Source organism: Sturnira hondurensis, unplaced genomic scaffold, assembly GCF_014824575.4.
Source record: "Sturnira hondurensis isolate 20B ecotype Veracruz unplaced genomic scaffold, ASM1482457v3 Scaffold0011253, whole genome shotgun sequence".
NCBI classification, from domain to species: Eukaryota; Metazoa; Chordata; class Mammalia; order Chiroptera; family Phyllostomidae; genus Sturnira; species Sturnira hondurensis.
In genome coordinates, this window is record NW_028083884.1 from 2,645,118 (window position 1) to 2,657,891 (window position 12,774).

Consider the following 12,774-nt stretch of genomic DNA (forward strand, 5'->3'; position numbering starts at 1 on the left):
ATAAGTTGTCTTGGCAAATGGAAAAAAAGGGAGAGAAAGAGAGAGAGAGATATGCCACTGTCATTTTATGAGGTTAGTGAAATTACAGATGTTTTTCTTATTAGCAAAGATATGGAAATCTTATACAATAGGCTAGCTCACCAGATCCAATGATATATTAAAAGAATTATGATCCATAGTGTTCGTTTTAGGAATGCAAGCATGGTTTAACATATAGTTATCTAAAATGTAATTTATCTCATGAATGGGGTAAGGAGAAAAATGATGATTACCTTGATACCATAAAATTACTTAAGATCTAGCTCATATAAAGGTTATTACTAAAAACCTACATCAAATAATACCTAATAGAAAAATTTTAGACACATTCACTTTGAGATCAGCAATGAGATAAGGATGCCCCCATTACTACTGCTGTTTAACATGATAAGAAAGGTCCCCGGCTAACAGTATAAAGGGAAAAAATAAGTGTAAGGATAGGAAGGGAAACAAACTCATTATTTGCAGATAATATCACTTACTTTGGAAGAACCATTAGAATCAAACGAGAAACTTAGGACTAGTAAGAGTTTAGCAGGGTTGCTGGTTTAGAGATCAACATACAAAAGTTAGTAGCACTTACTATGCTAGCAATAATCAACTAGTAAAGGTAATCAGAGGTAAATATTGTATAAAATGATAGCAACAAAACTGAAGTCTCTAGGAATTAACTGGAGAATACATAAAACTTTAAAACTTTCATGAAGAAGAGGACCTAAGTAAATAGAAGGGGAAACTTTTTATGTTCTTGGGATAAGATTACTTATAAGAATGTCAGTTTTCTTATTTTAATCTATAAATTAAAATGCTGTCAAAATTCCAGTTGGTTTGTCAATGAACTCGATCACCTAGTCTAAAATTTACATGGCAAGCAGGATAAAGCTTGTAAATTGCTGAATCAGTCTTAAAGATTTGCTTTGACTGGGCTTGCCTTATCAGAACTTAAATCAGAAGTTAAAATGTCTCAAGGCTGTAGCAGTAACAATTAATGTAAGTGCAAGAACCAAAAATACAGACTGGGGAACAAATTAGAGAGCGCAGACTTTGCTGTACACATTCAGAACTTCGAGGGGACACCATAGGTCATGGCGGAAAGGAGTCAGATTTTCGGGAGAGCGGCTCACTAGATGGAGAACCAACCAACCTGACACCACAAACAGGATGGACTCTGGATAAATTAAAGATCTGAATGTGAAAGGAAAGATTAAAATTAATGGGAGCCGGTGCTGCAGAAGGTCTTTACTCAGGACAGGACTTCCTAGGTCATCACAAACTTCCGGAAGAGAAAAGGGCCAGGTCCCCAGTTGGGGCTTGCGTTATCGTTGTTTCTCTTCTTCTCTTTCTTCCTCCCTTGCCCTCTCTCTAAAAAGAAATAAAGCCTTTAAATTTTTTTTTAAATTAAGGATTTTTTATTCTGCAAAAGACATGTGGAAGAAGGAAAGAACATATTAGCAGTGCCTAAAATTAACAAGGGAGTCAATAAAGATGTAATGCACATCTTGTTTCACCTATTAGGTCTGGCAAACATGAGAGAGCAGCATAATAAGCAGCAAGTGCGGATGGGGGTGTGGGGACAGAGGAATTGCCGGCAGGACTGCCAGGGTAGTGGCCTGGAGGTGTTGAGGTGGCCACAGTCACAGCGCACTAGCTAACGAAGGGAGCTGGCGTGCTGCTGCAGCCGGAGCTGTGACGTTGAGAGGGTATTTCTGGACTCTCAGATGGAAACAGCTTCTGCTGGTCTGTTTTGGAATAGATTGGGGGGAAAGGCCTTTTTTTTTTTTTTAGCTTGACGGATGCATTTTAGGTGCTAGATACTGTGTTGGGTTGTCCCTGTAAAGAGACCAGGTCTGGAACAGCAACTACAGGTGTAGTCGCCGCTTGATTTGACTTACTGTAAGCTACGTTCTTCAAGACCTGTCTTTGTACCAGCCAGATAGGCTGGTGGAATCAGAGCGTCATAGCAATCACCTTCCCTGAATCTCGCAAGCCTTTGAAAGATGCTTCCTCTGCAGGGTCCACAGGCATGTGCTTTGGTTTATTAATTTGGAAGGAAGGGGCATGGCTAGGGGGTTTACTTGGCCCTTCCTACACTGCTAGCCCTCACTGTGCAGTTCAGGGAGCCCCTCCCTGTGCATTCAGGAACTCGGGAATTGCAGGCAGGTCCGTGTATCCACTGGGCCCACAGTGAGATGGATAGGGGCCAAAGCACCGTTCATCAGTATGACGTCCCCCCGCTGATCTGACTGCTTTTCCACAGTGACATTCTGGTCCCTGAGGGTTGCTGCTGTTAGAGCCAGTGTTGAGTAACCCCTGGAGAGACCAAGTGAGTCTGTTCCCCGAATGTGCTGTCTCCTTGACATAGCTGCACGTTCTGTTGGAGGAGGCCTGGAGGAAGACTTTAAGTCACATGCTCTTGATGGGATTTTTTAGGGTCTTTCCTCCTGGAGCCCACCCACCCTCTCCTGTACTCCAGGGACTCTGCCTGTAAGCAGGCTCAGTCTGGGTTTTAAGCGAGGTACCATACCTCTCCATCGTGGTCCCTTAAGTTAGGCCTCTGCTAGATACACCTAGAGTTTTTTTCTTTTTTCTACGTATTGCATACATCAAATAGTTCCTTAGTGAGGAGTGTCCATCTCTTTCCTAAGGACACCATGGCTTGCCACCACCAGAGATCTAAGCCATTCTGATTATCAGTCTGGTCCTGCCACCTATTACCACAGTTACAACCCCTTGTATATCTGAGGAGTAAGTATTTCTACTTGCCCTTTATCACTCGGGGAGTCTCATTATCCCACTGAAATCGGGCAGCCCCTTTACTGGCAGCAGTGCCCACCTTACCCCAGAACTACAAAGGACAGCTGCACAGCATTTTCCAAGGACGTTCGTGTACCCTTCCCCGGTGTGGTTTTCAGTTCCTTCTTGGACAGTTTAACAGTGTGTGTGAGTGGGCTGGATGCAGTAACAGCAACATTCCTTCTGCCGTCGTATGTCTGAGTTCATTGCTCTACTAAAGAATTTCTAGTGCCCTGACTTTCTCCCTCTCATTCTCCGTCCCTGCCTCCTTCTCTTCCTCCTTGTCCATTTTCATCTTTCTCCTACACCTTTTCTCTTTTCCCTCCTTCATTTGTATTCATTAAAGTGTACTTATTTTAGGCATGTAGTTTGATGAATTTTGACCTGTGTAGTTGTTTGACCTGGGATTTGGGCAAGCGGCTAAAAGCCAGCCCCATTGCTGTTGCTACTGGGTGCTGGCGGAAGCTGGGACTAGTGAATGGGATGGGAAATCAGAATATTTGCCGAGGTTCCCTGTCCTCCCAAGTCTACCAGGGGTGACAGTGTGGCCAGGATGGGTGCTCCCTCAGTGGATTTTGTGTTGCAGCTGAAGAATGTTGAACTCGGGGATCCATTGCCTTTATAGAAAGCGGTAAGCAAGCCTGCTCTTTGTCCAGGACAAGACATTACCTCATCTTTGAAGGTTACCAGCTGCAGCCCAGGTTCAAGAGCCTTGCAGACTTGGCACACTCAACAAGGCATGTAGGAGTGTGGGAGGCCGGAGGAGGACTGTCTCTCCAACTGTAACCACCTCGACAGTCAGGAGCTGGAACCTGTCCACCACTGAAACACTTCCTCAGCTTCTTTGTAGTCGGTGCCCTGCCCCCAGGCACAGGTGCCCTGCCCCCAGGCACAGGTGCCCACTGGTTTCCGTCGCTGGGTTTCCAAGCAGACGGACTGATATGGTCTGTGTTATTTTGTGCTTGGTTTCTGTCCTTTCCTCTGATTTTGAGATTTGTTCTTGTTTTTGCAAGTTACTACTTTTTGTGGGTGATGACTATTATTTTGGAGGATATTCCAGAAATTGTTTATGTACTCATGTGTTGATAATCACTTGGGTTGTCCCCGTTTTGGGTTATTACTAATGAAGCTGCTATGGATGATTGTGTAGGTTTTGTGTGGACATAGGTTTTCATATAAATGCATACAACTGGAATAGCTTGGTCATATCTTAACTATACGTTTAACTTCAGAGAAACTGCTGGGCTGTTTTCCAAAGTTATTGAACCATTCACATGCTCACAAACAGTGTATGAGAGTTCCCGTTGCCCCTCAACTTACTGGCACTCATACACAAAAATTTTAGCCTTTCTAGAGGCGGAATAGTTTGTATCTCACTGTGGGATTGTGTTTGTTTGTTTTTTTTTTGCATTTCCCTTTTACATGTGTTATGGGCTTTCTCAACCCTGTGCCTATAAGAACGAAGAGGTTATTTTATGGTGGTCATGGAGGCTTTTTGGTCATTAAGCTAACAATTAAAGCTTAAAGCTTTCATCTGTTGTCTGAATCAGACGGCCCACCCCATGGTCCTTGTATTTCTCATTTCCGTCATAACTGCCAAAGCAGTCCACCAGATTCTTTTCTTCAAGAAGAACTTGATTTCAGGTCCGCACAAGTGATCATTTAAATGACACTTTGCTGCTGCGTGCTGTGTACTGTTAGTGTTATGTTATCTCATGGTAGCAATATCATTATTACCTTGAACTCCAGCATGATCGGATGACCAAACACAGCTTCCTATCTTTTTTTTTAATCCTCACCCAAGGATATGTTTACTGATTTTAGAGAGAGCGGAAGGGGGAGAGAGCAAGAGAAAGAAAGAGAAAGATCTGTTGGTTGCCTCCCATATGCACCCTAACCAGGGATTGAACCCACAGCCTAGGTATGTGCCCTGACCAGGAATCGAACCTGCAGCCTTTTGGTGTGTAGGATGACGCTCCAATCAAATGAGCCACCCAGCCAGGGCAAAAATTACTGTTATATGTGTTGGCAGGCAAGCTGGCCTCTCATTTTTCTTCTTTCTTTTGTGGGCATTTGGTTATTAACCTGTGTGGATGGAGCTGCAGAGACCTGTGATTTGCGGTTGCAGGTGTGCTGACTAGACATCTGAATGGCGTTTGATTCAGCAAATACTCACTCTGTATGTCAGGGTAATAAACTTAGCCTCTGGTGATGAATGAAACACAGTGTAGTAGGGTGTAAGATGATGGACAGATAATTAGGATTAAGTGGTCAAGTTATGTACGTACAGGATAGTGTAGAGGAAACAGAGAACCTTTCACACGCGAGCAGACACCTGTCAGGAGAATTGAAGGTGACTCGAGACTTCTTGGAGAGGCAGGCTGTGCTTAAGATGCGGAGTTGAAGTTAATGCTGGAACACAGGGTGTGGGGCGCAGGGGGGTGGTGCGGTGAACCCCGAGTAGGGGGAAGCATCTAGAGAGCCGCATGTGCTGGCTCCTTGTTAGAGGTGGGGTTTTCTTCGGCAGGAGCCGCTGAAGGGTGTGCAGGGAGTCAGCTTGGGGAAATTTGTGTGACTGTGTTAGTGCGGAGGAGAAAGGAGAGAGAATGGGGGGCTGAAGACTGGTTATGGGGGGTAATTGACGAGAGATGAAGGCTTGAGCAAAATACAGCATCGGAAGAGAGGTAGTTTCAGATTTTGGGACTGTTTGGGGACTGGATTCTAAAAAATTTGGGGGTTAAGTGGGGAGGCTGAAGGTCCCAAGACTGCTGGTTTGGGTGACTGGGGCCTGCCTTGGACTTCGACCTGGATTTGGGAGGAGTACAGGTAGATGCACTTGTCTCTTTTAAAAGGTGTCTGAGGACTGTTCAGGGAGAGAGGGGTCTTGTAGGTAATCGGTCATTTGTAGCTTTCTCGTTCCCGTGCCTTAGAATGTTGGAAATACTGCGATGAAAATTTAATTTCATTATATTTATATTTTCATTTCTGAGTATTTAAGATTCAGCAAACTCTTTGGCCTTGAACTAAAACTTTACTCTTGTTAAAATACAGATTTTGTAATCTAAAAACTCAAACTGAAAAGACATAAAATTAAAATCAGTGGTTCTCTCCCCTTTCCCGTTCCTGGGCTGTTACCCAGAGTCAATACTTTTACTGCATTTAGCTGTTTCTTTTGAAATTTATCCACATATTTCAATCTGTTAATATTGTTATTGCTTAATTTTGTACTTTTGTGTTGACTGTTGACTTCCCACTAAGGTGAGAATTTAGTTTTCTTCTACATACCTCATCTCTTCAATTCTTTCAATACCACAGTTTCTGCTTCAATCAATAAATCATGTTTACATTATGGCTATGCACATACTTACTCAAGGGCCAGGAGTATACTCAGATTACATGTTCTTTTACATGGAGAGAACTTTGTTTTGTTTATTCTTGCATAATTTTTGTGAAACTTAAAAAGTTTACAGCACCTTCACCATATACCTGTCACTGGTGTTTTTACCGTGCTTGACTAACCAGTGTTTGCTTTTTGTCTGCTTGTGAAGCCGTTGGTCCTCCTGTCCCTATTTATTCCTTAGGGTCTCTCTGCACGGCTGCCACTCAGGGCCTTCCCCAGGCACTTACTCATGTCTTCCTTTTTATGGGTGTGTTACGTGTGTGTGTGGGGGGGGCGGGGGGTTAGAACATGCCNTCCTGTCCCTATTTATTCCTTAGGGTCTCTCTGCACGGCTGCCACTCAGGGCCTTCCCCAGGCACTTACTCATGTCTTCCTTTTTATGGGTGTGTTACGTGTGTGTGTGTGTGGGGGGGGGGTTAGAACATGCCTTCTAGGAGCCTCCTGAGAAAATGTGTGTGGATAATAGTTTGCATAGATAAAAATGTTGCTTTCACACTTGATTGACAGCTGGGGTATAAAAATTGTCACTGAAAAATTTTCTTCCTGGACTCTTTGGAGTGTTGCTTTAGGTGCGCAGTATTAGAATGGAGAATTCAGGTGCCATTTTGACTTCTGTTCTTTCCTGTGTGACTTTTTTTCCTTGAACATTTCTGGGATTCTTTATATATGTCGATATTTTTCTCCTTTTACTACATTTTCTCAATTTTTCCTTTTCTCTGGAATTGTTGTTAGTCAAGTGTTGAATTTTCTGTTTTGATTCTTTAAGCCTGTTAACTAGCTGCTGTTTTGCAGAGGAATTGCCAGACATTAGTGTGTGAATGTCTTCTCTCTGGGACTACTCAGTTTCACCAGGGAAGGGTCTTCCAGTGAAGGGAGAATGATAGGAGTGGGTAGGTGGAGCATGGAAAAAAGTACCTTTCTCCTGGCCAATGGCATTCAAGAATTAAAGAGAAGAGCAGGACTAGATATTTGAGCATTTCTGATATTGACTGTTGGCTTTTACTTAAAACACATGAGCCCTGTGCTACACACATGTGCACACACACACACCTGCACTTGCACCTCCACCTACCATGAAGCTGTCTTAGAGTCCTAAGCTTTTGTCTTTCAGTCTTTGTGCAGAATAATGCTTCTCTTTTTTGCTGTTTAGTCTTCCAGCCAGTCTTCACACCCCCCCCCGGCCCTGGCCTCTAGCCCACATTCCTATGTCCTGTCCTCAACTCCTGAACTTCTCAGAGGCCTGCAGGGCACCCAGAGTAGCACCCCTAGTGGAGTTTCCACCTTGGCACACTGCCTTAGGCTGCTGGTCCGGACTTCCCTGGTCTTCGTGCAGTGGAAAGATTAATGTGTTTTTATACTTTGCAGGAAATTACAGAATTTTAAAACTATGGCAGACCTGCAGTCAGCGTGGCTTACACGTATGTAATCTCAATTGAACAGATACTTTTTATTTGAATGTTGTGAAGTTTTGGATTAGTCGGAGTTGGAGCCCTAATGGACATCTTGGTAGCCGTTGGCCTTTTCATATACGCGCTGTCATAACATCTTAGTCTTAGAAACTATTCGCAGGCTCAGGTGTGGCATCATGATTGTAACAGTTGTGCATTAACTCTTCTGAAGAGGTGAGTTGCACTGTTGCAGATAGGCCACTGCAGCTAGATTTCCGTTTTTTAAGATAGTGGTGGTGAATGAAAGTTCTACTATTCTATTACATTTTCTCAAATTGAGAGATGTGTGGATTTCTAAGCAGTAAAAGAGACACCCAAAACATGCAACTTTTTGAAAGGTTTTCGCCTGCTTGAGAAGCAGATGGGCTTCATTAGGATTAACACTACTCTCTTCTAATGGAAAATCAAAATACACCTGAGTAAGTGGTGCAGGGTGTTTTTTTACTTTTTATTTTTTGGTCTCCTAGTAAGGAAAAGGATAGTTAAAGTATTTGAATAAATATTTGACTTTTTCTTTAAAAAAATATGGGCAGTTCTTTTAGGAGCAAGTAAGTAATACTGTCTCCTTTGCTAGTATCAAGTTATTTTACTTTTGAGAAAAATAAATAACTGAGATTTTCCTTTTTGTTTTTTAAGTAAAGGTTAAAAAAACCCCATTTACTTCTTACACTTGCACATCTCGTTCTGAATCTGACCCTCCCTTTCCACTCTGACCCGTCCTTTTCTTTATTCCCAAAGGCAGGCTTTTAAAAAATGCCCTTCTGTTGGCTCTGTGTTCGGTCCTTGGCTTCACTCGATCTGTTCCTGGGAAGATTCCAGTCATTCCCTCGTGTGTGAGGAAGCAGCACGTTCTACCAGGCAGGCATGTTTCTGCCGCCCAGGCACACGAGTTGCTGCTGTAGGCGGGCGCACCGTGGCTGCAGGACGTCACAGTTTTTCTCTTACGTCACGTTGGCCAGCCAGAGTGAAGTTGGACAGCCAGGGCTTTTTCTTCTCCTACTCCATTCTGTCCCGTTACCTAGTTGTCGTTAATGATATTTAATCTAAAGAGCCATTGTGTTTAAGACAGTATTTAGCCTGCTAAATTTGGCTCTTCCGTTTGTTTCATAATGCCGTTATACTGTTCTTCAGGAGTCAGTTCTGAAGGAAGGTAGCTTTCCTGGTGGGGAGAAGGGATTTGGAGGAGAAGAACTTGGCCATGAAAACCAGAGTGTCAGAAAAGTGGCGAGTGAAAGACACCCGAGAGGCACTAGTGGGCACTGTTTCTGTCGTGGGGCACTGTGCTGTATTTGGGGCTGCAGGGTTTTACATTTCAGGGTCTTTTTCCTCCTCCATATCTTCAATTTGGGGGTTCGCTGATGGGGGAAGCCTGTGCTTGAGAAGTGGAAGTGTCCCCCACCTGCCCTCCTGGAGGTGCAGTTTGTGGAACTGAGCAGCTGAGGTGTCCCTGGGAATGGTATGTTCATTCTTGCCTTTTGGGGACTTGGAGTTGTCTTGCTGAGCATGTCACTTACTCAAGCCTCAACTTTTAGTGTAGAGAGGGGTTAGGTGCGGCTTAGGTGGTCTCTGATTAGGGGCTTCGGTAACCTGGCATCACACAGTGGGAAAAGTGGTTTTGTTGTTCAGGTTTTTTGTTTTTTAATTTTCTTTGAGCCCTCTGAAAGCAGAAAGCTAGTATTTTGGAGCTATTTTAGAGCTTCCAGCACCTGCCGGTCTCCCTCTCACAGGGGTGCTGGCCTCGGGCTCAGAGCCTTTGATGCAGGGCACAGAGCTGCACTTTGATAGCTTTGTACGTGTATTCCTGTGTTGCCTTTCCTTTGGTGGCAGATGACACTGCCTTTCCGTTTTTGATAGATTTCTTTTCTTTTTTTTTTAAAACTGCAAGTTGTTTTAAGCGTAAGGGGGTGAATCTAGGAAGCACCTGTTGGGGAGTGGAGACATGAGAAAGATAGGAAAGGCAAGGAAGCCAGTAAAGAAGTCACTACTGTGAGCAGTTGAAGCCTAATTCCCGTGAGGAACTCTGGGAGTCGTGTAGCTCATGTACCTCGCTGGACAGTAAAGGAGATGCTGGGGTGTTTGCACCGTATTTCTCATTAGTCGGCACTTAAATGTGGGTCTTGGAGATGTCGTTCTTCAGGCGGAGCAACACTGGCAGCCAGAGAGAGCACTGAGGCAAATAATGGTAGGTGTTAGCTCACACGATCGCAGTTCGGTTCCCAGTCAGGGCACATACCTGGGTTGCAGGCCAGTTCCCAGCGGGGGACGCACGAGAGGCAACCGTACGTCGATATTTCTCTCCTTCTCTCCTTCCCTTCCCCTCTAAAGATAAATAAATAAAATAAAAAAATTCTTTAAAAAAATAATGGTAGGTGTTGACAGTGGCCTTTGTGTCCACAGTTTCTGAGGGGGAACCAGAAAAACCCTAAATTTATTATAAAAATTGTGTATTTATTTTTACATGTTTAAACTTCAATCACCTTCAAAGTGCTTTCCATTTGATGTGGTACACCCATTGAGATGTTTTTCCACTGCTCCGGTTTTTGAACTTGTCAATTTTGATGCCTTTTAGCGTTTCTGCCATTTTTTTTGTTTCACTTCTTCCACACTGGCAAAACGTTTCCCTTTGAGGATATTTTTCATCCAGGGGAAACAAAAAAAAAGTCACTTGGTGGTGGAAGTGGTGAATAGGGAAGGTGGAGCACAGGGGTCATGCAGTTTATGGCCCAAAACTGCTGACCACGCAGGGCGGTGTGGGCAGGTGTGCTTCAGAATCGCCCATCGTGAAATGGGCAAATGCGTTGAAAGGGTCTTAAAAAAATTCGCTGGAGCTGAATGTAGCCTCTTACAACAGCACCAGCTGGTTACGTTGATGCAGACGGGTTCCTAGAACACTCACCCAGCAGGAGAAGCCTCTACCACAAGGGGCCCACCCTCCAGAAGACAGTTTCATCTTTTTGGGGGTCCCCCCCTTGTCTGCTACACTCTCAGACATGCTAAGCATCTCCCATACCCTCATCATCTTAATAAACAGTAACCCCATCCTTGGCTGCTCAGGCCAAAAAACGTCGGAGTCATCCTTGACCCTTCTTTCACAGCCCACAGTCAAGCCGTCAGCAGATCTCATTGGCTCTTCGCAGCTTTCACTGCCCATCTGGCCCCACCTCCGTCACCTCATAGCTACCTAACTTCATTTACACCTGACTCAGCCCCTGGATCCATCGGAAACTGGAAACCGGAGTCAGACCAGGTCCCCTCTCCCCTCAAAGCCTCCCCTTTACTCAGTGTAAAGCCAGAGTTGTCACAGTGTCCGCAAGGCCCTGCAGTTTGGCCTCTGTCTACTGTGTGTGTGTGCGTGTGCGCTTGTGCATGCCCACCTGTGAGCTCACCCAGGTACAGTCCTTGGTTTTCGCATGTGTGCATCTAGCAGTTTTCCCCTTCCTTTCAGTTCAGCTTGTGTCACTCGTTTGTAGATTAGATTCATCACAGTTTGTATCTCACCTTTACCACTGCATCCTGGTTGATTTTTTAAAATTTTCTTACAGTAAATTTATGGTGTGAGTCTTGGTTTTGACAAGTGGGGTGGTGTGTCCATACAAAACAGTTCATTGTCCTAAAAACTTCTCCCTATCACCCCCTGGTAGACAGACCGCCCCACCTCCCAGCCCTTGGCAACCGCCGACTTCTCTCCCTCCGTATAGTTTTGCCTTTATTAGTGCCTGTCAGTGAGAATCTTACAATATGCAGCCTTGTTGGTCTGATTCTTTCACTTAGCAGAATGCGTTAAAGATTATTTCATGTTGTGTGAATCAGTAGTTCATTTCTTGTGTCCTTCAAAGTAAACTTAAGCAACAAAAAAAACCCCACCTTGTATTGATTGAAAGAAAATATTCAACAAAAAATGATATAGGTGGTACATAGAGATGAGAAACATCTTGAACCCAAATAACTAAGATTTGGAAATTGTCAGCGTGGTAGAAAGACTCTCGGTAAAGGCTTTGTTTCACCTGGTATCTCTGCCAGTAGTTAGCCATGAACCCTTAGGGGGGTCAGCCGTCTGCTCCCCGTGTCTGGTGAGGGAAAATACCGAATCTAGCAGTTGTTAGCTCTGATCTCGGGAGGAAGTGGAGGTCCATAGGACACGTGGTGTCCTAGGTGCTCTGGGTAGTTCTTTCTAACACTAGCTTCATTTCCTTCTTGTGAAATAGTGGTCACCCCTGGATCTCATAGTTGTTAGGAGGCCAGGAACGAGCCAGCCAGTGGGAATGAGGCGAGCCTCCCACGCAAGGCTGCAGTTCATCAACGTGTTTTTTTTTCCTCTCCCTCCTGTCGGACTTTTCCAAAGTGTAAGGTGAAGATAGCTAGAGCCGCAGTCAGAGCTGTGGTAATAATGCCTGGGGGTTACTGGTGGTTCAAGAAGCCTCTGCAGGTCTCCAGCAACTTCTTTGGTTGCCATAGTCTTTGGGCTTCAATTTGCAGAGTCATGTGCTCGAGTAGGTCTTCCCAGGGTGTCCCAGAACCTTACCGTGGTTCAGTGAGGCCGTCTTTGTACGTCGTTGGCAATGCGTGATCGAGAAGCTCCCCCGACTGTGGAAGCTTGCAGAAAGTGGGAAGGGAAAGCCAGCGATATTTGCTTGTTTTGTTTTTATTTTCAAAGCTGGACAGACTCATAGGAATTCCTTCTAAAATCAAATTAGTGGTTGCTTAAAACCCCTGACCAGGTTGCTGCTTTTTTTTTTTTTAAGTTGGAAGTGGGTTAGTAATTGAGTTGTATTTAGGTGGTGGACTGTCAATGTGAAATCAAAAAGGAATTTGACGGAGGGCGCAGAATTGGTATAGTTTTTGTTTACATGTAACGGTGGTAATATTTATCTTGCTTTTGACTTTTAGTGATGAATGTTATAACTATTGAAGACTATAAGAGCACATACTGGCCAAAATTGGATGGTGCCATAGATCAGCTTTTGACCCAGAGTCCTGGAGACTATATCCCCATCTCCTACGAACAGATATACAGGTGGGTGCGGGTTTGGTTTGCTGGGGCTGAGGGGTGTGTTGGGTTCACGGCGCTGTGAGTTATGGCAGCGTGTTGGCATG

The 12,774-nt window shown here is 44.4% G+C and overlaps 1 protein-coding gene across 2 annotated transcripts in view; it reads left to right on the forward strand.

The window, feature by feature from the left end:
* CACUL1 (CDK2 associated cullin domain 1) overlaps window positions 1-12,774 on the forward strand; it is a 55,750-nt gene that overhangs the window by 2,587 nt on the left and 40,389 nt on the right. For both annotated transcript variants that reach the window (XR_005068462.1, XM_037059664.1), the window contains exon 2: window positions 12,568-12,694. Coding sequence is in view for 1 of the 2 variants with exons in the window: in XM_037059664.1 (XP_036915559.1) it covers window positions 12,568-12,694 (127 nt within the window). In the remaining variant the exon portion in view is untranslated. The remainder of the gene's footprint in view (window positions 1-12,567; window positions 12,695-12,774) is intronic.